Source organism: Gopherus evgoodei, chromosome 11, assembly GCF_007399415.2.
Source record: "Gopherus evgoodei ecotype Sinaloan lineage chromosome 11, rGopEvg1_v1.p, whole genome shotgun sequence".
In the NCBI taxonomy this organism is placed as follows: domain Eukaryota; kingdom Metazoa; phylum Chordata; order Testudines; family Testudinidae; genus Gopherus; species Gopherus evgoodei.
Window position 1 is genome coordinate 1577864 of NC_044332.1, and position 24647 is coordinate 1602510.

At 41.5% G+C, this 24647-nt stretch overlaps 1 protein-coding gene across 1 annotated transcript in view; it reads right to left on the reverse strand.

Moving 5' to 3' along the window:
• Positions 1-20901, reverse strand: part of TWIST2 (twist family bHLH transcription factor 2) — an 82570-nt gene extending 61669 nt beyond the window's left edge. The window contains exon 1 of the mRNA XM_030580151.1: positions 20184-20901. Within this exon, the coding sequence (XP_030436011.1) occupies positions 20222-20704 (483 nt within the window). The 5' untranslated portion in view covers positions 20705-20901 and the 3' untranslated portion in view covers positions 20184-20221. The remainder of the gene's footprint in view (positions 1-20183) is intronic.
• Positions 20902-24647: the final 3746 nt, after the last annotated feature.

Genomic DNA, 24647 nt, shown 5'->3' on the forward strand with positions numbered 1-24647 from the left:
ACATCATAGTCTAGTCTCCTGAGGGGAGGGCTGTAATATTTTGGCCTCATTACGGTTGTTGGGTTCAGGGGCAGGTGCTGGGTAGTCTGTGCTATACAGGAGGTGAGATTAGATGATCTAGTGGTCTCTTCTGGCCTGAAACACTAAGAAATTCTCAGTCTAGATTCCACAGCCACTCTCGTAAAGATAGAAGTGAGGGCACAATTTGAAGGCAATAAGGGCTTCAGAAATTTACCCAGAGGAGAATTTGGCTTTTAGATTGTTACAACAGGTGATGAGATGTGAGAGGAAAAGAACCCAGTTTGACTCTCAGCCCAGATTGAATTTGCTGGGCTGATAGCATTGGTTGGACAAAGCATTTTTTTCTCTGTGGAAAATGATGACAAAATGAAAATTAATTTTGGCAAGAAATTCACAATGGAAAAATTCCAGCAGTAAATCAGACATTTTGATTCTGAAATGTTGCTGCAGTGCCTTATGGAAGTTGTATTTTTGGGTGCCTCATGGCCCCGTTCTCCTCTATGAGCGGGGCTGCCTGGCCAGAACACATCTCCAGTGATGCACCATAATGTCCCCTCTTGGTTAGCTGCCCCACTGCATCATGGGAGTGATGTGGCTGCAGCATTTCCAAATTGAAATCTTCTGTTTTTCAGCCAAAATTCAGTTTTCAGATGCTCAGTTTTTCATTTTAATTTAGTCAAAACCCCAATTTTCTATTTAAAAACAGTTTTGGCAAAAAAAAGATTGACTCATCCAGCTGACAGGTTGTGGATACCTGACAGGCCTGAAGCCCTAGAGAGCTGGGAGCTCGTTATTGACACCTGTTGGTGAACAGAGAAAAGCAGCCCATAGCCGCTTGAGAACGCCGCATGGGCAGGGGATTTCGTGGGCAGGGAGCTCTCTGCTGCCATCTGTTAGTGAGCCAGAGTAAATGACTGAAATATTTGCATTTCAGTTACATGAGAGTTTGGGACCTTTGGATTACAATAAGGTGAAGTTTTGAGTTTGGGGGCACTAAAATGCAGTTGACCTTGTTGAGAAATGAAGGGATAAGAGATCTACAAAAATGTGTCTTTGGTCACCCTGACTATGCCTGCTTTCGGGCACAGTTGGGTCAGAGAGCCAGGCTACTTGAGAATCCTAAATGTGACTGATTTCTCTCTCTCTCTGCTGAGCTGAGCCTGCTACAAAACAGTGGGTGGTGCAGAGTTGAGGTAGCTTCAAAGTGACAAATGGTGCTGAGCTGAGGTGACTTGGACTTCAGCTGCAGAGAGGTCACCTGCCTCTGTACCCTGGAATTAAAGCTGTAATCACCTCAGCTGGGTCTTGTGATGGGGTCCCAGGACCAGCTAGCATCCTTTGACCCCACAAACTCTGGACAACAGGGTTGTGAGTTCAATCCTTGAGGGGGCCACTTAGGGATCTGGGGCAAAAATCAGTACTTGGTTCTGCTAGTGAAGGCAGGGGGCTGGACTCAATGACCTTTTGAGGTCCCTTCCAGTTCTAGGAGATAGGTATAGCTCCAATTATTATTAACAAACTATGAGTGGGGAGGAGTGAAGGGGCTAGAATGCATCAGCCACTTATAATTGCCAGAGGATGATTGAGGCTGGGACTCCTGGGATGGAGAACTCTTATCTAGTCTTATTAGTTTATTAATTGCTGGCTTTGCCAAGTTTATTCTCTTGCCCCTCTCCCAAATCAAATTCTGTTTTAAACCCCTGAGCTCACTACATGTGAGTAGGGAAGCATTGCCTGTCAAGGACCTGTGATGAGCATACACAGCTTCCCGAGTTTCTGGGTAGGGTCTCAAGTGGTAGTGTTTAAGTCTTTAGAAGGAGCCCCTAGAAAATTGATGACACTAAACAGAAGAGTTACATGTACAGTGAGTGTGTTAAGACAGACAAAATATGGCACCATCCAAAGGGGGTTGTATTTCAGAGCACAAGCACATTTCAGCATCTATCGTTCACACGCACAAGTTTCAGGATTGTGATAAGAATAGGGTGACCAGATAGCAACTGTGAAAAAATGGGGCGGGGGGTGTGGATAATAGGCATCTATATAAGGAAAAAGTCCCCAAAACTGAGACTGTCCCTAAAAAAACGGGATATCTGGTCACCCTAGATAAGAATGGATGCCGTGAGAAGATGCACTGCACTTTGTGGTATGCACCATTACAACTTTAGGTGTAAGGGGCACAGAAAGAAACGGTTTCCTTCTTTTTTACTTAAAAGGAATGACGATCTGTCATCTAGAGTGGAATAAAATGTGACTAATCTCAGGAACAAACTACGGAGCTAAAATTCTTTCACCAGGCTCCGGGTTATCAGTGTCCAGCTGTACCATAAAGGAGCCTGAGACCTGTGTAGGCTCTTGTGAGGTGTTCAGTCTGAGAGCATAGCTTATTTCTTGTGGTTATCTGATCTGCTTAGTTACTACAGCACATCACAAGAGCAGATGTTCACAAACAAGATATGTTGCTTATGTATAACCTGAATTTGTCACTTGTAGTTCATGTTTTAATACCTGACCCGTTAGAATCTTTTACTTTAGTCAAGTGACATGACTTGAAACCATTTTTGTAACCCTATGTTAGTGTACTGACATGCTTCAAAATGAGGGCACACTTTTCGTATTAGATTCTTGGTAGTCCTGTAGGGCCCAGTACTCATCTTTCTTCTGCCGGACTTACACTGGTTTGGCGTTCAGTGGAATTATTTCTGTTGTACCCTGGTGTAAATTAGACCAGGAGGGCAGGCTGTAAGAATTTGTCTCAATTAAGCACCTGCCCTGATTGTGATCAGAGGAGATTGTTGAGAAGGTTGATTTCTATTTGCTATCCAAGCACAGAGGAGGAGAGTCTGTTATTTTCCATTATACGCAGAATCCCATGTCTTCTATGATTTTGTGGCTGTGGCATTTGCAACAGAATTCACGCCTTGCTGTACAATTGTGCTACTAAATCTATGTTTTAATTTAAAAAGCAAACAAATATTGTTTCTAGCCCTTCTGGCTTGCAAAGAAAACGTTTCAGATTTGGATTGTTGTAGTGCTGCCTTCCTGAGTAACAGGCAGCTTCTAATTGTATCTCTGAGAAGTATAAACTTCCCCCACTCATCTTAACTCCACCACCCCAAAATAAAGAACACAGGAGGCTACTGTACTGATTGCCTTTGCTGCAGGATTTAGGCACCTAGTTGCAGAATTTAGGTTCAGCTTGCTGTGCAGTAAAAGAGGTCTTGATCATAGAGCTAAGCAATGTATTTCTGGGTAGGGTAATGAATTACTTCTTGATATACTTGCAACAAATGTATCCTTTGCCTGGGCAATAATAAAGTCTGTGCCATCCATTCGGACAATGCACTCTGCCTTCTAGTGCTAGGTGCGGCATAAAGTAGGCAGTGAAAGCTGAGCTAGCATGAAATGTGGAGCCACAAAGACAGACCGTGTGGACTCTCTGCTATTGTTTTCTGTATTCTCTTTAAGGATGTGCTGTTGCTGGGATATTTGTTCCTTTAAATTGTGAGCATGTGAGGCTGTAGAATATTAACCTGCTGGAAAATGAAGGAATATTGTTTAATTATATTTGTGCATCAGGGAGAGGACAGTCAAGAAAACCCCTTTCAGACTGTCAGAGAGGATATCAAGTAACCACTTATCCTATAAACGGACCTGTCCTGTTCCCATTGGTATTTGGAAGATAAAACACCATCCTAGTCAGAGCTGATCAACAAATTTACATTGACAGGTTTATTTTGAGGAAAATTGATTTTTCAACAGTTGGTTGAAATTTTCTTCCCTCCCTCTCCCCTTTCAATGAAGCACTAAACTGGATGATATTCCAGTGCAAGAAAGGGGAGAGAGAGAAACAAAGTGAAAATAGATGGGTTTTTCCTGAAAAATGTTTCAATTTTCAGTTTTTGTTTCGTCTAAAAAATGAGAAAATGTGAACAAAACAAAACAAAAAATGTTTCCTTTTGTTCAAAATTGTTTGCAGAAAATAAATAGCATTTTCTAACCAGCTCTACTAACTATTGTCTGGAACCAACACTAATGTTTCATGAGAGACACAAGGTGGAGGAGGTCATATCTTTTATAGGACCAACTTCTGTTGGTGAAAGAGACATGCTCTGGAGCTATCCAGAGCTTTTCAGTCTTGAAAGCTTGAGAGCTTGTCTCTTCCATCAACAGAAGTTGGTTCAATTAAAGATAGGATCTCACCCGCCTTGTCTCTCTAGGATCCTGGCACCGACATGGCTACAACAACACTGCAAACAACTAACATTTTAGGAGTTATCTCTTGCTCTGCTCCTCCACTGAACCCAATCCCCTGGAACTCCGCTAGGCTTCTTTCTGCTCGACAGGTCTTTCTCCTTAGCTGTGCATTTTGAATTTTGATTTCTTCCCTAATAGTTTTAACATTTTTATAAGCACCAAAAATGATTCAGTAAAAGCAGTGAAATAAAGGGCCAGAATCTCTTCTGGTATAAATTGATGAAGCATTACTGAAGTCAGTGGAACTGCATCCTTTTCCATTGGGGGGAATTTGGGCCCAGAAGGTGTGCTGTAGACCAGGCGTCGGCAACCTTTCAGAAGTGGTGTGCTGAGTCTTATTTATTCACTCTAATTTAAGGTTCTGCGTGCCGGTAATACATTTTAACCTTTTTAGAAGGTCTCTTTCTATAAGTCTATAATATATAATTAAACTATTGTTGTATGTAAAGTAAATAAGGTTTATAAAATGTTTAAGAAGCTTCATTTAAAATTAAATGAAAATGCAGAGCCCCCTGGACTGGTGGCCAGGACTCAGGCAGTGTGAGTGCCACTGAAAATCAGCTTACGTGCCATAGGTTGCCTACCCCTGCGGTAGACTCTTTGCCTATGGGTTACTGTAAGAACAAATGGGGCTGCTGTTATTTCTGTATGTTAGTTGGATGCTAGAAAAGGCACTGCGATGCAGCGCAATGTATATTACTTTTCCCCCTCAGCCATATTAGAAACCAGACCTAAAATGTCTGAGATTGGGGATGGGGGTGGGGGAGTGATGTCTAAGAGGTCACCCATCGTTTTCTTCTTAGCTCATTGTATAAAGTATTAATGCTCCTATAGCTGTTAGGGTGTCACTGTTTCTTCAAGGTCACTCCAAGAGGGAGGACTAGTACAAGCAATGTGGCAGTTATGGCATCTTCTAGTTGCTTTTAACATGCATCTCAAGGGTCACACGACTTCTCAGTGAAGAAGGAACAGCTGTTCAGGAATTGGCAGTGAGATTTTTACACTTTTCTTGTTGTCAACTAGGTATTCTCCCTCCCCCCCACTTTTTTTTCCAATGTAAGCGTTTTCTGTTTGGGATTCACGGGATGCCCCTCTTTCCCATCCGATTCTGCTTCCATTGGGAGCCAGACAGGCTAATTTGCTTTGCACGGTGGGAGCTTCAGCACAAGGGCGGAAAAGTGCCTAGTAGTGAATTCCAATCACTACACAGCCCCCTTTTGTAGGTCAGCACAAGCATTGTTGAGATTAAATAGAGTTTTTGTTCTCATATTAAGACTGAGAGTTTAAAGGCTCCCTATAGTTTTTGGTGCCCAATTCCCATACCAATGAAAAATGGGTGTGCAAATCCCTTAGGTACCTTTCATGGTCGAAATAATTTAGGATCCTAAGCGTGACAGGTTCACACTTGTTTCCCATTCCTTAGATGGGTTCCCTCTGTGGTGTGCTGCAGATACAGGTGATTAGTGCAGGGTATGCAAGAGGTGAGCTAGCTAGAAAAGGAGAGTGCCCTTTGAGGCACCCCCTCACACGCCTCTGCTGACCAGCAGATTGCTTGAATTAACTCTCTCAGGCTGCGGTGTGGCAGATGCTCTATCAGCAGCTGGATGTCAGGATGCTACAGTGAAATAAAATTCTCTCTGCAGTGTTCTATGAGACTCTCAGACCAACCCCAGATAGGGTTTGTGCAGCAGAAACAGGGTAAGTGACAAAGACAAGCAGCAAATGAGTGGCAAACCTGGGACTAGAACCTAGCGGTTTTGACTGCTGTTCCCATTACACACCACCACTTCTCACTTCACTATAATTAGGCTTGGCAGGATTTTGACAGGTAATATCAATGTTTCTTTTTAAGAGGGATTAACCATTGGAACAGTTTACCAAGGGCCATGGTGGATCCTCCATTACTGACAATGTTTAAATCATGATTGGATGGTTTTCTAACAGATCTGCTCTAGGAATGATTGTGGGGCAGGTCTCTGGCCTGTGCTATTCAGGGGGGCAGACTAGATGGTCACCGTGATTCGTTCTGGCCTTGGAATCTATGAGCTATAACCTACAAACCAAGCTGATGTGGGCTTGAGAGGGGGAGAATGATCTTTACATTCCCCGCTCCCCTATTCTCACTAAGGAAGCCATGAAGTTTAACCAGGAGAGTGAAAAATCCAAGCAACAGGACCTTAGTTGTGATCTCTGTTTGCTACTAACTGACATTGGACTTCTTGGATCTCAATAAGCCCAGCTAGAAAATTCAGTTAGGGAACAATACTTCATTGAAAAAGCACATCTGAGCTAAGGGGCCTTGGGCTTACGAATTGCAAGTTGTTATTAATAACAATAATAGATGACTTACATAGTGCTGCAGACAGAGAAAAGCAGACTTTTGAGGGCATGTGAATAAGGTGTAGTGTAAGAAATGGTAGATTTGGGGATGTTAGATAGAATGTAAGAGATTGCAGTTATTTATACTAGGGCAGCTCCCAGAGGGAGTGCGAGGTGCTGTACAAATATATGTGAAGATAGAATCTCTCCCCTGAAGATCTTACAAGCTTATGTTTGGTGGCTGTCAAACAGAATGTATTGGAATGGCGCATCTGAAATAACTGCAGTCAATGGTTCTGAAATCTTTCAGCAGTGTATGCCATTGATCATTGTGCCTGAAATAAAAGGTAAAAGGGGAACCTAAAGCAGCAGACTGATCAGTTGAGTGGTGGTGAAAAGAGTTTTACTAGGGGGAAAGAGGTCTTCTCACTAAAAAAGGAGGTTTTAATCAGATTTAATTAAAACTACATCTCATAAATCAGTTTTCTGTGTAGCGGAGGATAAAATGGAAGAATTTGAAAGGATATGGAATCCATTTGGGTAGATACAACTGTATGACAGCTGAGTTGTGCTGTGGGTGAGTTAAAAATATTGGGAAATAGGCACACAATATACAGCAGCACACACAAAGGGGTGGGGGAGCCAGCATGGAGAGAGAATTACTAATTACTTTGTAAATATGCCATCGGTTGTACTTAATTTAAAATATGGAGAAAATGATTCATGAAGTTTTAAACTATAATAAACATGGTTCAGTACTGATATTTGAAAACAATCAACCAAATGCCAAGAAAAGAAAGATAAATTATAGCATTGGTTTTTAAAAAATGCAGGCAGTGGTTCAGTTCTTACATAGTTTACAGTGAAGTGTTAAATAGGTAAAATTTTCAAAAATGCCTTGCTCCCATTGTCAAAAGGAACTTAAGAGGCTAGGGTTATATTTCAATAGCACCTAAGGGACTTAGGCACTCTTGAACATTTTCCTGTGTCTCATTGAAAGTCAATGGGTCTTGGGCGCTTAAGTACCTAAGTACTTGTAAATTCAATCCTTGAGGGGGCCATTTAGGGATCTGGGGCAAAAATCTGTCTGGGGATTGGTCCTGCTTTGAGCAGGGGGTTGGACTAGATGACCTCCTGAGGTCTCTTCCAACCCTGATATTCTATGATTCTAAGCCGCTTTTGAAAATGGAACTTACATATCTAATTCAATTTTGAAAATCCAATGTCATTTATCCTCTGTGTATAGTTCAGGTAAATACTTAAACCTAACGGAGTGAGCATCTATTTGGATTTATCCTATTGGACAAAATGATTGTTTTGCAACATTCTCTGTTTTGATGTTTGCATTTTATTGCCTCGGTGCAGGATGGTGTGTGGGTGTCTCAGCATTCAGGTGCCCTCGCAGTACATCAGGCTGTTGCATCTCTCAGGACAAATCTGGGGCCCTTTCAAAATACTGCCTTGTGCAATGAGTTTTCTAATAAGGGTGGCTGATCATGAGGAAGAACTCGTTTTCACTTGTAACCTAAACTGGATCATGAGCCCAGGTCGCTATGGTTCAAAGACCAGTGTTTTGAACTGCAGCACCACCTAGCCTCCCTCAGTCAAAGCATAAGTGTAATTTAATTTCTCCTCTTCTTGAAATGCCGTCAGAAAGTGCAGCCACACACGGGTACAACAGTTCCTTTGAAAAATGAAACATATTGGACATGTGAAAGTTCAGTGCATGATAGAAGCCCTTGTATTATTTAGTGTCAGTATTAACGATAATAGAATCATAGATTTAAATAGCCCTTTTCATTGCAAAGGATGTGAAAACTGCATAATATTTATAAAACCCCACTGAGAAAGTTGGGAGCTCTGAGTGCAGACAGACTTCAGTATTGTTACTCTAAAAAGTAGAGGGATTAAGATGAACTGACAGTATTAGATGTTTCCTTACCAAATCAGAAAAAACAATATAATCATTTTAAAAGCTAACACCTCAAATCTCCAGGAACAGGGTTTAATGTGATGCATGGTGTATTGCATTTGATCTATTTTTATACTATATTTTTGTTTCATGTACTGGAATCTTTCTGAGATTTTTTTTCTTCATGGTGGTATATGCTGGCATTTTAAATACCATGGCTGCTGGTACAGCATATGACCAACATTTTAGTTGAGTAGAAATATTATTTCATTGGTCTGATCTTCATCAGTTGTTTGCATGAGTAGCCTCCAGTGTGTGTGGCACGCTGACAAATTGTTAGGTTAATGCTGTATTGGAAGAAGTTCAGCTCTGCAGTGTGTTTGGCAGGGAGAGGATGAGAGGTTTGCAAGAACTCGCAAGTCCAATGAAATGAACAGAAATACATGCAATGACTTCTGTAGTTTTTCAGACTAGGTCCATAATGACTGTGTGTCTGTGTGAGTTAACGCTGTTTTAACATGCTGAAGCCTGGTGTACCCACATTTTTTGTACAGATATAACAATATCATCTAGGAGTGTAATTTTCTTTTTTGCCCACCACAATAGTTATACTGGTACAATCCCAAGTGTGGTCACAGTCATCATACTATTATAACGTGCATTGTACAGGTATGTCTTATATACAGGAATAAGCTATATAGGTATAAGACACCTTTATACTGTACAACTGTATCCCCGCTAGGTGGTTCCTACTGTTTTAACTGTATCATTACAGTGGTACAATATTTGAGTGTAGAAAAGACTGAAGTGTGTACCTCATATGCTGCCACTAAGTATGCCTTGATGATCATTATTACTTCTCTTGTGTCAGCACCTAGGGGGTGCCAGTCACAGACCATGTCCTCACTCTGGTAACCCTCATACAAACATGAATCTGATCCCCCAACCTTGATCTTGTCATGCCCTATCAAATCAGAGTCTCTCTTCAAGTGGCAGTGTTTATTCTAGAAAATCATTGCACCCCCAGAAACAAACAGGCTGCCCTGTGGTATGACTGGTTCTCATGTCAGTGGAGTGAATGGGACTGTCTGACCTGAGACTGACTGGGGCCTGCAGCTGTGGCTGCTGCAGTATAAATATTACATAATAATAATGACCTCGATTCAGGAAAGCACTGAGGCATGTATATGAGCGACCTCACTGAGTAAGGATGCTTTTCTGAACCTGGCCCAAAGTTTCATGGGGATCTCAAAGGGGTATACCGGACAATACAGCAGTACAGAGAACCAGCAGTGAAATGCTTAACGGACAGATATTAAAAGATATTTAGACACCTACTGGGATTTTTAAAAATGGTGCCTAAGTTAGGTGCCTAATTGCCATAGATTTCAATAGGAGTTAGTTGTCTAATTCATTTAGGCACTACTGATATTCCCACCAGCTGCCTCTCTTTCACCTTTAGGCACCTAAACACTTTTAAAAATCTGACTCTAAATTATTAGTAGATAAGTTTCAGTTCAGAAGTTGCCACCTTTCTTTCGGGTTCCTGTCTGAGTTCAGGATTCATTATCAAAACCGCCGCGTGCTTTACTGATAATTTTACAGCCAGTCAGCTAGAACGGATCCTAAAGAATGCCACAATCCCCGGAGAAATAATTTGCTGTTGAGATTCAATCCTGTTGTAATTATTGCACAATCTGAACTAGTGCATTGGATTTAAACCAGAATGAATGCTCTAGAAGAAGAGCTGGGATCCAGTAACAACGTTCCAGGTGCTAGTCTTTATATCATCATAAATGTGGTGCATCGTTTGGAGCCTGATTCTGCCTCTCTTACTCAGGTTAGGTAGTGTCTTGTACCTTGAGTAACCCGCTGCTTTTAATGAGGCTGGTTGAGGAAGAATGGCAGAATGTGGCCCTTAATTTTTAGAGAGCTTAAGGACTAGTTGACGCCTGACATTGGCTTTAGAGAGAAGTCTGCTTAGCTGTCATTCTATTTTCTTATAGTCCTTTCCCCCTTTTTTATTGCCAGAAAAGGATTTTTGTTTTAAGAGCTTATTTTACCCTTCAGACTCAATATATCACATCACAAGTGGTTAGGGCTGCCCAGAGGGGCGGGCAAGTGGGGCAATTTGCCCCAGGCCCCAGGTCGTGCAGGGGCCCCGCGAGCCCTGGCCCTGCGGCAGTCCAGGTCTTCAGCACCATTTTGGCAGCGGAGGGCCCTTCATTGCTGCCGAAGATGTGGAGCAACTGAAGGGCCCCCCACTGCTGAAATTCTGCCGAAGACCCGGACCGCCGCCGGCTGAGTACAAGCGCTGCAGCTCCCCCGCTTTGCCCCAGACCCCCTGAATCCTCTGGGCGGCCCTGCAATTGATTGCTGTACAGAAGGTTATGATGTCACAAACCAAAGTGCATGACCTGTAGGTAAGGAGAAGGCAGCAGGAGTTGATTCATTGTCAAGTGATAAAGATTTGTAATATCATTAGCACAGGGGTCGGCAGCCTTTCAGCAGTGGTGTGCCAAGTCTTCATTTAGTCACTGTAATTTAAGGTTTCATGTGTAATACATTTTACATGTACAGGGGCTGTCAGACTGAACCCCGGACCGGCAGCAGGCTGAGTGGGGCCGGTGGGCAGTACCCCAGGCCAGCAGCAGAGCCCCCAGAGCCGGCGGCTGGGACCCCAGGCCGGCAGCAGAGTGCCACTGAAAATCAGCTCGCGTGTCGCCTTTGGCATTTGTGCCATGGGTTTCTGACCCCTGTATTAGCATCACAAATGAGAGTCAGATATTTGTGTTTCAACGGGCAAGTCACAGATATGCTTAATAAGTATATCTATCCTAAGGTTTTCTACAGCACTGATCACCAAAGTATCTAAACAATTCCTGCACTGTACATGCTGCAATACAGTTATTATCCGAGTTGTTACATAGATTCAAATGCAGAGTTGTTCCATTTCACTTGGCACACAAACAGCAGGCAGATTGGGAACAGGGACATTATTGACTTAGTACACAATTGTTAAGAGTTGATGCAAAGGATAGCGATGTTATGTGATATCTACATGCCCCTAGGAAGGCTTGTGTTTGTAGTACTATATATACAGCTGCATAGTTGAATACGTTTTTCTTAAGTCTGTCTCATGAGTCTGCTAAGACCATGCTTTCTTTTTTAATTGATCATGATATTTTCTAACCTGATCTGTGATTGTTTTCAACTATTCCATAGTTCTCCTCTTTTACTTATGCATATCTTTGGTGTAGGAATTTGTTTTGTGGTCCATAATACAGTAATACATTTCCTAGCTGCCATTTATACCTTGAATTAAGCTCACTCTTGGGAGGTGTGTGGGATGTATATGAAGGGGATGGGAGTGAAAGAGAAAGAAGACTGCCTCCCAGAATGGGGTACTACTGTGTTTTTAGTCAACAGGCTGTTGGAGTCACTTGTGAGCTGTGATATAGCTGTGATTAGAGTGTTGGGCTCTGAAGTCAGACACAGGAAACGTCATGTGTGTGCGCGTGTGTGTGCGCGTGTACTGAATGATCGTCCTACTGTCCAGCACAGTTTGAGAATGTTTGAGTACTTTTTGGTCCCAATCCTGCCAATCAGTGCATGTGGGCAGAGCCCTGCTGAAGTCAGCATGGCTCTGCATCGAAGCAGTGATCCAGCCCCAGGGATTAGCTTGCCAGACTTGGATCTTGGTGATGTCTGATGTGTAAAAAGCAACATGCAATCACTTTCTATTGGTTGGATTTGTATCTGGATGAGGAGAACCCAGGGAGTCCCCTGTGACAGTGTGAAACATCTCCTTTCCATTTCTCTTAATTAAATTCACTCACTCTCCAGAATTTTCCATGATGGGTCAGCTGACTTGTAACAGGAGAGCTGTTAAAGACTTGATCCCTCTGTCTGTCCTGGCTATGCAATTAGGTTTGTTTGTATTTTAAACACAAACATTGGATTTTTAAAGTATATCCAAACAGCTTAAAGCAAAAGAATGATCACATAAATTATGGCATACAGAATTTTGGTGGTCAGATTGATCAGAAACTTAATTTCACATTTTAGAGCACATGTTTGGCAGGTCTTGTATCTTTTAAGGAAATGCTAAACTTTTTCTTGGGGGTGGTGGTTATCAAGACAAAATTATCTTGTTAAGAATTCAATTAAAGCTTGCACAGGCTCACTGGAACTATTCCAGTAAATGTAAAACAAACTGAACTAGCAGACATCTGCCTCCTTTTTATTTTCCAAGCCGCAGTTTAAAGGCAGAGAAGAGAAAGGCATGGAGGTGGGGCTGTCGCTCATTTCTAGTTGTATATATGCAGAAGCAGCCAATGGGCAATTCTCTTTTTGTTCTGATCACTTCTGCGTGCTCCGCAGAACCAGATCAGCATAGCCGCTGCCTTTACATAAGTTGCTGAGTTAAATGTGTTCAATATAGGGTGCCTTTGGCACTGAAACTTACAAAATTAAAACAGAACATGCAAAAAGTCCCCCTCAAGAAGCAGAAATGCAACTCTAAATTGTAGACTTAGGTTTTCATGTTTACAAAATAGCTCCCCAAAAGAAAGAACTCTAGTAACTTTTGAGAGCAACAGAACTGCAGTCAAACTACCTGCTGCTTTTTCCTTTCCACAGACTCAGTTAGACTATATAACAGGGTCATGGCACATTGCAACTTATTTTGATCTATCATCTTTTCTACAAATAACACAGACATTTTCTATCAAATGCTTTACCGAGCAAGGTACGAATGCTCTGCTTTCTCTAGGCTGTGCAAAAGAAGGAAACATACTGTGACGTTGTTGTGTTGAAAAACATACGTTGTCCTTTGGGGAGCTGATTTGCAACAGCATTATAATAGATGCAGTCTGGCCTCTTGACTGGACTAGATGAAAATTATTAAACAAAAAAGTCCTTGCTCTCCGAAGCATATCTCCAAAATTTAAAAATATAGGCTCTGACTTCTAAAGGAAAGTCAGTGGTAGTTGGGCCTATAGTTCCCTTCAGCTCCTTTGAAAATCCCAGGTATATATTTATAAGTCACACTTACGAGCAATATTATTATTATGATTGTTTCAGATTTGCACTGCAGTACTGCCAAGAAGGCCCAATCAGGGATTAGAGCTCCATTTTGCTAGGCACTGTACATGTATTTGAATCCGTTGCTGCACAGGATATAACAACACTTCTTTTAGGCTCTAACCTCACTTATATGGATGCAAATCCACATATCAAAGGATTGTTCTGGCTTTTCCCAGTGTCAGTGTGATCAGGAATAGGCTTTATTTACAAGACAAAATGTTGGAGTCAGCAGACTCTAAGCTGGTGATTTGCATGGAAGTTTAAGTGGCTTACGCTATTTTCCAAAAGAAAGTCCTGGTTTAATATAAAGGAGGAAAGACATACCTTGAAGAGCCATTTTAATTCCTCCCCACTAAAAGTGAAGATTGTGGGCCAAGGGCTACTCTCTTGAATCCATGCAACCCCGTTGACACCAGCTGGGTTATATGTGTATGTAATCAAGAGCACAATTTGACCCATACATTTTCCATCTACATAAAAGGCTCAGCAAGGGCTCTGCCTTGGAGTATTCAAGTCAAGCTCCCACAAAAGTCAAATAAAGGACAGGATTCAGTGCAGAGCCGCAGATAAACTGATGTCTGAGAGCTGAGCAAATGTATTGCAAATGAAGACCCTAATCGTGCAATTGTAACTGCTCAGGGAGTTCCTTGTGGAACCTAATTGAAGCCTGATTGCAGGATTGGGGCCATCATCAGAATAAAGTGAGAAGCAGATAATATGTCACCATGAAAATGGAAAAGCCCTGTTAGCATCTAAGGCAGTAAAGAGTAATAAAATTCGGCTGCCTAAGGTTAGCTTCCTGATTTGTTCGTTAGAGCTTTCAAAAATCCTGACTGACCTGTTTATGATCATTTTATCCAATATGTTTGATGGGATTTGGGGGGGAAAGCTGAGGGTACATGTGTGGGGGTGTGAGAATCTCGGGGATTTATTGACTACCTGAGTTAATTCGTTATTTGTAGGTATTAGTTTTCACTGCTGAGTGGTCATCACCTTCAGCTGTAAATCCAATTCATTGTTGGGGGGGTCTAGAGTTTTTTTGGATGGACTTTTTTACTATTTGAATCTAGCATGATAATAATTAATGACTATGATGACATTGTCAGCTGGAGAACATCCCATTATTCCTCACTTCTAAATTTTCTTAAGAAGTAGATCATAAACATTGGCATATAGTGCTCTCCAGTCACTTAGAGTAATCCATGGAGATGTTCAGCTAGATTCTCAACTGGTGTTTATCGATTATGTCGATTTATACCAGCTGAGAATCTGGCCTGGTATTCTGGGATTTCCTTTCTAACAGCACAGCTGTTTTTTTACGATTAAATTGCGTTCTGCTCTTACTTGGTGCGTACTCAAAAAGTTACAAAAGAATCTATGCTTTCACCAAAAGGTAACTTAATTCCCTGCTCGTGTACACTGATCTATTTGTACTCTGGAGTTCTGTAGTGTTTTCTGACCTGTTCCCCGACTCATCAAAATAGTCCTGCTTGAACTGAGACATACAAACTTTAGATTTGGAGATTTCAAAGCCACACAGAAATGCGTCGCAGACTACAGCTATAAATGTAGAGTCACACAATATGTCACCAAAAGAGATTTCAGCTGCAGTTATAGAATCCATCCTTGCCCCGTTGCATAGAAGATGGTGCAATGACCAGCAAGCATGTTTTACTATTTCATCTATGCTATATGTATGAAATAAGCCTAACAAAAGCTAAAGGAAGGAAGATATAGAAAAAGAATATGAGGACGATCTGCAGTTCCTTGTTGCAATTTATATTTTTAACAAATAGAAGTCTGTATTCTCTCAGTTTGAAGCTATGCAATACAAATGACCACGAAATTAGGTCTACTTAGCTAAAGTGTATATATTTATATTTTTCCTTAATGATCCTTCCTTGTGTCTCCTTCATGGCAGGACTTTCAAAGCAGAATTGACTTCAGTAGGTTGAATAACAAAATGTTTGTCATTGTTCTAAAGTGTCCTTCTGTTTCAGGCCAAAATGTCTCTCTATCGTGCACAGACTTGATATTTTCTAACTTCATTTGATCAAGAAATGTACATCTGGGATTCTGAAGCATGAATCATGGGTGATAGAAAATGGTCTTTCATATATGTGTGAATGCATGTATGAATGTGGGTATGAATATGTATAATGTGGCTGTGAATGTATGTATAATACATAGTACATTAGCTTCTTACACCATTTCATGCTTTCTTCAGTATTTTTTTTGTGTCTTTATTTGAGTGGTTTGTCTCACATTAGTTTTGGCTGGTTGACTGCTATGTATTTGGTTGATACTGTGTAGCAGATTTATTTTCTCCCAAGAAAAGACACAAACATAAACAGACTATCTAGAATGCATTTTGCAGGGCTTTTAAATATACCAGCATGTAAAAAATAAACCTATTAATGTAAATACCAACTTTAAAAACGTTCCTGTCAAATCAGTATGTTTATATTTGTAGTGGTGCATTTAAAAAGAATTGGGGCTTTTGGGAAAAAAAAAGATTTAGTTACAGTATCATGATACAACCAATTAACAACAGTTAACCAGCTCTACACTTTGAGTGGTTTCCAGAAGAAATTGTTTTGTTTCTCTAAGGACAAAACAAAATAGAGATGCTAACCAATCTACTCACTTTTTCCATTGAAGAAACTCCTAAAGTCATAGTCAAATCTTAAGGAACAATCACCAGGATGTTATAAAATATACCCATTTACTAAAACTTCTTCCAGAATGAACAAGGTTGGCAAATGCTTTCATAATATAAGGATCAATTCATGTAGCGTATACAGCCTTTTATAAAAATATAATCCTGCCACAGTCCTTACTGGTAACTCAAATGTAAAAAGTAATGCTGACAAACAGACCGTACTAACATGTTGGTGTAGAACTATATCATCATTAGTATACCTCGACCCTGATATAATGAGACCCGATATAACACGAATTTGGATATAACACAGTAAAGCAGCGCTCTGGGGGGGCGGAGCTGCACGCTCCAGCAGATCAAAGCAAGTTTGATATAACGCGGTTTCACCTATAATGCAGTAAGATTTTTTGGCTCCCGAGGACAGCGTTATATCGGGGTAGAGGTGTATTTGGCTAGCGCTTGCAGCTGCTTTAGTTCTGGCTTTTATTCTTGTCCTACCGACACCTCTGATTAGGTACTACATTTCCAAGCTTCTTACCAAAAGAAATAATGGGAAAGAATCTTTTTTTCTGAAACTGTCTACTGTTTGGAACATCTCAGACATTCTAGCTTCCAAAAAAATAATTGAGTGGGGTGAGGTGAGGTATGCAGGCGCTAGGTAGTAAACAGCTGGAGTGGGGTGTGTGTGCGTTGCCTGAATTTGTATGTTTGTTTAAACATCCTATAGCTTGATATGCTAATTGAAGTGAAAAAGTTATGGCTGTGTCATGTGAAATTACAGGAGTATGTTTTCTTTAATTACATAGAACAGAACAGAAAAATCTCTGATTGCTGGATAAGTCAGCAATGGTCCCCTATTTACTGCATTCTCAAATGCCAGGTGGCATTTCCCCAGTTCCCAGGGCTCTGATTTTCTAATCAAAAAGAGCCTCTGATTCTTCTGTGGAACAGGCTCTTTAGCTTCTTCAAAGAGAAATCATTTCTTGCCTTTTTCTTTTCAAAACCCAGGCTAAGCAAAGAAATGTGGGTAATATAATTAGTAACAAGCGCCTGATCCCTCATTCTGTCTCGTAGTGACAATCCTCAGAGTTGCAGAATTTCTGCAAAATACAGGATCAGGCCCCAAATTTGTTTAGCCATTTCCTATGTTTTTTTCTTCCAGCCAACCAATGTAGCAAATGTTCTTTTTGTGCATCAAAGTTTCCTCAAATGGACAAATGCACACAGTTGTCCATGCTAAAAAGATAAGCCACACTTGCAAATTTCAACAAGTTTCTTGAGGTGCTTGTAGCATTGGATGGCAGAAACAATTGTTTCTGCCCATAAATGATTGACCGAGACACTTGCCACACTGCTCTTTGGCAATAATGTTTTCAACAGTGCCACTACAAAAAAAATGTTTTTTTTTAAAAAGGAAGGTTTTGGTTTATTTTATATGAAAGGAAATAATTGTTAAGCATGTAAAGGAAAATAAGAAACAAATAGACCACTTCCAACATTTGCTAGGAGGCCAGGTTACAGAAAAGATACCGTATACCAGTTAAGCATGAACCAGATGAATATGTACTGTATACGCTTAAATGTGTTCTTCAAAGCTCTATTTGGAAACAAATAATTTTCAACTCTAGATTTAGCTATTTCATTGTTATTAATGAAATCCTGAACTTCACTGTCTAATTCCTCCATACAGGGACTATCTCCTAGTGTTCTCATTCAGTATCTTTCTCATCAGACCAATCTGAACTCTAATTCTGTTGACACTGCACTTGAGACGTTGTTGTTTTTTCAGAAAAAAGTTGAAATACCATTATCTGCCCCTAATGTACTGTAGAAGGTAGAGGGAAGGATATACAGTAGATAAGAGATTAAAACAAATTGATAATGACAGCACATAATTTAGGAAACAACAGAATAAATGCATTGTTCCATTGGAGAGGTTTAGTATTTGGCCAATCTAAACTCCTGGAGAAATATGTGTTTGAGACATTTTACATCTGTTTTTGACAAAGACAACAGAAGATTCCCATAAAGGACACCCCCCGCCTTCTTATTGCCTTAGCCTTTTAAAAACCATATTAACTGAGGGAAAGGCAATGCATTTTATAAACCAAAGTTTAGAGTTTGTTTGAAAAAGCTACTTTGTTCAGTTGTTTGCAGCTGAAGCCACAGCAAAGCCACATATGTATCAGGGCAGACCTGTCTTTTTTCTGGCTGTGATAACAAAAGTAGTTAACTTTAAAGATTTAAATTGCCTGTTAGTGTGGGATGGATAGACTTCTTAGAATAATGAAACTATCTTCTTTCTAGGTCTTCATGAAGGGGTAATAGAAACTCTATTGAAGATATTAAAATACAGAGTATTTCAAACACAAATGACTCATGAAGTTGTTAAAATGCTGTATAAAATGTTTAAAATCTACATTTTACTCCTTTGCCTATTATTGCCTAAATATTGCCTATTTCAGATTAAATGTTGCCAATTGCATCAAATTTTTTGTCTGTGTCCTAGTTATTGATAAAACAAATATGGATTTGTATAAAAAAAATTCTGGCTAATGGACCCCCCTGAGCTTTTTTTATTCTTTTAAGGAGTTGATGTCATCTGGATAATTAACCAATTTCATTCACAGTGCTGCATGTTGTACTACAAAATGTGAATGTCCCCTTACTTTCATTTCCTTGTTTACTGATAAATATTTGAATTGTATGATTATCTTATCTGTCTTTTGTTCTGTATTTTATCTGTGGATGTTCTGTAGGAGGCATGCAAACCATAGGAATATATGTAAACTCTGAAATACTGCATGATTTATAGATGACTGTGAGGTGTTTCTTAATTAATGTAAAGTTATGACATCATTTAGAATAATTTAGGGGGGTTTCCTTAAGCACACCTCCTCTCTCCCTTCTGCCCTCTGGACTCCTCCACCCCTCAAAAACCCCAACACAATTAAAAAGGAAAGATAAGAGCAAGCTGTTTTCTGGTAATGGAAACTAATGAGGATGAGTTCCGTGCCCCGAATAAACAAGACACTACTTTCAAGTCCATAAGAGTTTGATACCAGCCTTAACTTTACGCTAGGGAAGGGAAACTGAATATGAACTTGACAATGGGTTTGTTCTATCTTTGTTTGCCTGCCTTTTATTTGTAAGGGGTGGGGGGAGGAAAGTGGACACAGCACAGATAAATAAGTACAGAACATCTGCTGATCATACAAAAACGTTACTAAGATCAGAGCAGAAATTATTCTGCACAGAATCAGCTGACCACCCCTTCCCAAAATGGCAAAATTGTAAAAACACTTAAAGCCTATTTTGTAGGTGCTGGTTCTTTCAGAGCACAGACATACACCAAATCCAACAAGCAGCTGTTTCAGGTCTTGTCAGTGTGTTTTACTGGCTGTCTTTTTCCTCTCTTTTGAAATTCTTCTCTAAGAAAAGTACTCTTGCAAATTTCATACCATTCACCATTCAATGTTACAGCTCCCCTCTTGGTAGCAAATGTTTTATAAGACAGCAGCAGTGTATAAACAGATTGATTTTAAATCTGAACATATCATATGTTTTACTTATTAGAAGTTTCTCTTATTTTTAGTTTGGGGTGAGTAGAAGGGGGAACAAATGTAATCTTGATCTTTAATCTAGTTGTTTGTGGCCTACACAAGAGAATCACTGAGACATTGTGATGGAGAGAAATGTTTTCTCCCGTCTAAATTATCATCTGAATCCTTTCTGCCCTTCTGCCTTTCTGTATGGCTGCTGGATTTTCAAAGGGCTATAACATTTTGGGCTCCCCATTTAAAACAAACTTAATATTTACATTATAGCACAGACAACGTGAAGCTTTATCACTAAAACAAGGAGACCTGTGGCTGAATTCAATAAGATGCAGTTAGAAGTAAAAAGAAAGAACCAGGTACCTACCCCTTTGGCAGTTGTATTTGCTTTTGCCCAGGTACTGGCTAGTGGGAGGCAGACATGGACCACGCTCCTTCCATCCTCCACACTGAAAAGGCATAACTAAGCCGCTCATGGGCCACATAGCTGCAGCTTGTCATCTTATTGTCCATCTCGTCGCTCTGTAGGACCTGGTAGAGGAAGTCTATGTACCTGGCTGCAAGTTTGAGAGTCTGGATTTTACTGAGTTTGTCAGAGGGCAACGTGGGGATGATTTTCCTCAGGGCTGCGAAGGCTTCATTGAGGGACTGAGTCCTCTGCCTCTCTCTGACATTGGCCAAGATCCTCTGGCTTTGGAGTTCTTCATAAGATTGGGAGCTGGGACTGGACTTTTTCCCCCTCTTGCCTGGGTTGGGGCTGCCATCTTCGCTGGATTTCTTACTGTATCTCCTCTTCCTGCCAAATCTCTTTGGCTGCCTTTCCAGCTCCTCTTCACTGGTCCCCAAGCTATCCACAGGGGAAACAGGAGAACTGGAACTTTCTTCCATTCTTTCTGCAAGAAGGGGAGGGGAAGAGACTTTTCCCCCCTCCTGATATGGTGTGAGTGTGTCTTAAATGTGTTTTAAATTCCTGAGACAGATCCTTTGGAAAAAAACAGGAGTTTTTTTGCTGACCAAACGTTTTCCAGGTTGCTTGAAGGGCTCTTATTTCAAGGACGGGGTTGTGCAAAAACTGAGGTCTTGGAGAGAGGAAGTTATTCTAACTTTTTTGGAAACTTTAGCTGGGCTCAGTTGCTAAATAGTTGTCAGAAGTGAGGGAGGTGCAGGGCTCCTTTCTGATTGGACAGCCAGGCCAGTGGGAGGAAGGCTTTTCTCCTGCTAAACTTTCACAGTTTTATGTTACACTTAACTAAAATCTTGGGAATGCACCTCCAATAAAAGACAGTTTGCAACCACCGCTCCTCTCTCCCCCTTTCTATGTATATTTGCAGCTGTGGAAAGCCCTCACGTGCTAATTCATTGGGGGTTATTTTGTTTGTAAACTTTGCAAAGTGCCTAGGTTCTGAACAAGCATGCAACACTGTGTCATTAAAGAATCCAGTGCAGCCCCCACTGATAATGCATTAGGACAATGTCACTGTTTATTTTCAACCTGAAAGACAAAACTTCAGGCTGCATCACCAGGCTATAGGTTCTGCAAGAGATTATGGCACAAGCATTTTATTGGTACCTGGAATGAGTCTTGCAAATGAGCTCTGCTTAAATACTCATGTCAACTCTCTGATCTAAAATTTAATGAGGGTGGAATAACAGACAGACACCCTCTTACACCTCCCTGTTTGAGTGCACACAGTAATGACAATCTTGCTAATAAGGTTTACACCACTTTGCTCAGTTTAACAGCTTCTCTGTCATCTTTTAATACACAAAACACCTAATTTTTTCGGCCTTTAGGACATTCATTCTGCCACTTCTTTAACAGTAGCTTAGGGAAGTAGCTCATACCTTTGTGCTGTGCTAGGCTGATGGGAAGAAATAATTGGCTAAGTCCCAAAGTTTCAACTGTGATCAAAGTGATGAAAGTCAATGATTTTATTTTAACCAAAATGAGAGCAACTCCTGCAATTTACAACACAATGATCTGAACTGATCAGGATTATTATTAGTAGTATTTATTATTTTTACAGAACCGAAAGGAGCTAAATACATCATTGCGAGCTATAATATATAGCACAGTGTGGAACCAAAGTAGTGAATTTTGAAAGAAGCAATGAGTATTTCGATAGCATGCTGGGTGCACTTTATATGGGTGTTTCAATATCCTAGTTGATTTTTTAAAATAGTATGCAAATTGTTTGTTAAAAGCATGGGTGCAGATTTCCTTTGCACTACTCTCTCTCACACCTTACAAACAGGAGGGATCTTCCTAGGTGACAGAAACATAATGGAGAGGGGATATGTTTTAAAACTCAGAGCTTGAACTAGAAGGATTTCTGTCAAGGGGAGTTATAGACCTCTAAAATAATAATGCAAATGGAATGACTGGAAACAAATTCGGTTTCCCCTCATGTTTCCCCATACAAGTCAAGTCCCAAAACCAGAAAGTCCATCTCGAAAAGCAAAAGCCAGAAGCAGAGTCCATCTTTGGGTGCAGGGTTAGCTGAGGGGTGAAAATGAGGGGGGTTACAGAGGGATGAGGAGGAACAATGGGGGTGGGTCTGTAGAGAGGGATGGGGACACTTGGGTGCAGCATGGGGTTAATTCTAGGAGGTGGGAAGAGCAGTGGAGTAATGCCAGGGTAATGGGACAGTAATAGGAATAATTAGAGAAAGCTGGGGATCAGATGCCAGGTATTTATAGGGGTGAACAATGGGGCGGTGATGGGGTCCCAGGTATTCACTGGGAGATGGGGAGACCCAGGGACTCAACTTTCCCCTTTGGGCCTGGGAACAACAGCACCTTTGTCCCTACCTGGCTTGTGGTTTCTGGGGAGCGCAGGGGGAAGCACCCAGTACCGGAGTGCTGGCTGCTTGGCTCCCCCCACCCACACCAGGCAGGAGGCTGCTGCAGAGTAGGTCCCGACTGCCAGAGCTGTGCTGAGGCAACCCAGCCTCCCCTCCCCTCCCCTCCCCTGCACAGCCAGCAAGAAGGGGCATCTGCAGGGGCGGGGTGGGGAGGGGTGAGGAGGGGAAGGCAGAGGCTGGAAAAGCTGGGGAGGCAGAGGCCAGAGAGTGGATGGAAAAGGGAGCCTGGGAGGCAGGGGATGGAACAGGGAGTCTTGGGGTGCAGATGCTGGAGGGGGGGCAGGGGCTGGGGGAGGAAATGGCAGGAGAAGCCGGGGGGGCAGAGGCTGGAGAGACAGAGGACAGAATTGGGGGAGCAGAGATTGGGTGATGAGGGGGGTTGTTTGAGAGGACTATTTTGGGACCAGGTGGAGGCAGGAAATGTGAGGTTGAGTCTCAGTCAGAGGTGCCAGAGGGTGAGGGGTCATAGCATAGAGTCAAGCTCAGGGGACATAGGTACAGGGGAGACAAAGGAGGAGCAGGGGACAGAGAGAAGTACAGGGAGAAGCAGAGACTGGTGGGGCTGAGTGGTGAGCTGGGGAGGCAGGAGGTGTGGAGAAGACCTCAGGAGCCGGAGCACTCTCTTGGTTAGATATGAGAGACGGAGGTGACAGACACTCCCAGACAAACCCATCACAACCTTAACAATGGCTCACTGAAAGAGCGGGCGATGCCTTATGGAAAACCCTGGAGAGACAGTGCTGGTTAGATACTGTATCAGGTTGGCATTTCACCCTGTATCCTGCTCCTGTTGTTAATATCCATGGTGCTGCCATGAAAACAGGACTCTTGAGATCTGCTCCTCCAGTTTTTTCTTCTCTTGAAACCATGATGCTCGGTTTGTGATTTAAAAAGGATAGTAGTTGCCATAATGATTATGATGCATCAAACCAATGAGAAAGGGCCCAGTCCTGCTCTCAGTTACAGTAGCATAAATCTGGAGTATCCCTGTTAGGTTCACTGGAGATAATCCCAAATCAAATGAGAACAGGATTTAGCCCTGCGACTTCTGTTGAAGAATAAATAGCAGAAACAGATGAATTCCTGAGCAGCAAAGATCATGTTTTCAGTTATAATAATTTAAAAGAAAAAGAAAGGAAAAAAAACCAGGAAAAAATTATGTCAGAAGAATTGTTTCTGAACAAATTTCTTTGCAGAGTTTTCCAGTGAGCATCAACACTTATTAATGGAAAAATAATGTCTGGTTTGATTGGAAAGCGCTTTGCTAGGTGAAGGAATGCTTGGAACTCACTTGACTAGTGGTAGGTAATGTTTATAGTGGAAAGACTTCCCCAGGGAAAGCCTGTGTTTGTTTTCCAAAGGAAAGGTTTTCAGGTGCAGCACAGAAGTCCAAGAGCCGAGGCAATTTTGCAAATAGACTTTTAATCCAGTTGAAAACCCTGTGGAGTCAAATGTGAGGGATGCCTCCTACTGTAGGTTGAATTCTAAGGCCAGGTTTGCAAAAGAGTTCAGGGCCTGGCTGTAAAGGCTCAGCATCTGCAGCTGGGGCCAGATTTTCACAAGGGCTCGGCACCCAATATACCCCACTATGTTGAGCTCTTTTGAAAATCTGGCCTCACTTGCTAAATTCCATGGGAGAGCCGGAGCAGATGGTGATTCTTAACACTGTGTAGATCTGGAGAAGAATTTTGGCCTTCATTAAGGACAAATGGACCATACAGTGAGAAGTTAATAGTGATGAATTTTGGTGTGCTAGTTACTGTGCCATTCTGGTGCCATTGGAAGTAACTCCATTGAAGCCTTTGTAGAATGTATGCTCTAGTTCTGTCGCAAGTTACTGGGCTCACTGGAGGAATCAGCGGGTGAAATTCCATGGCCTACATTATGCAGGTGAGTGAACTGCATGGTCATAACTGTTGAAGCTACGAAGTCAATGCAGTTACTCCATTGTGAAACCAGCTTTACAG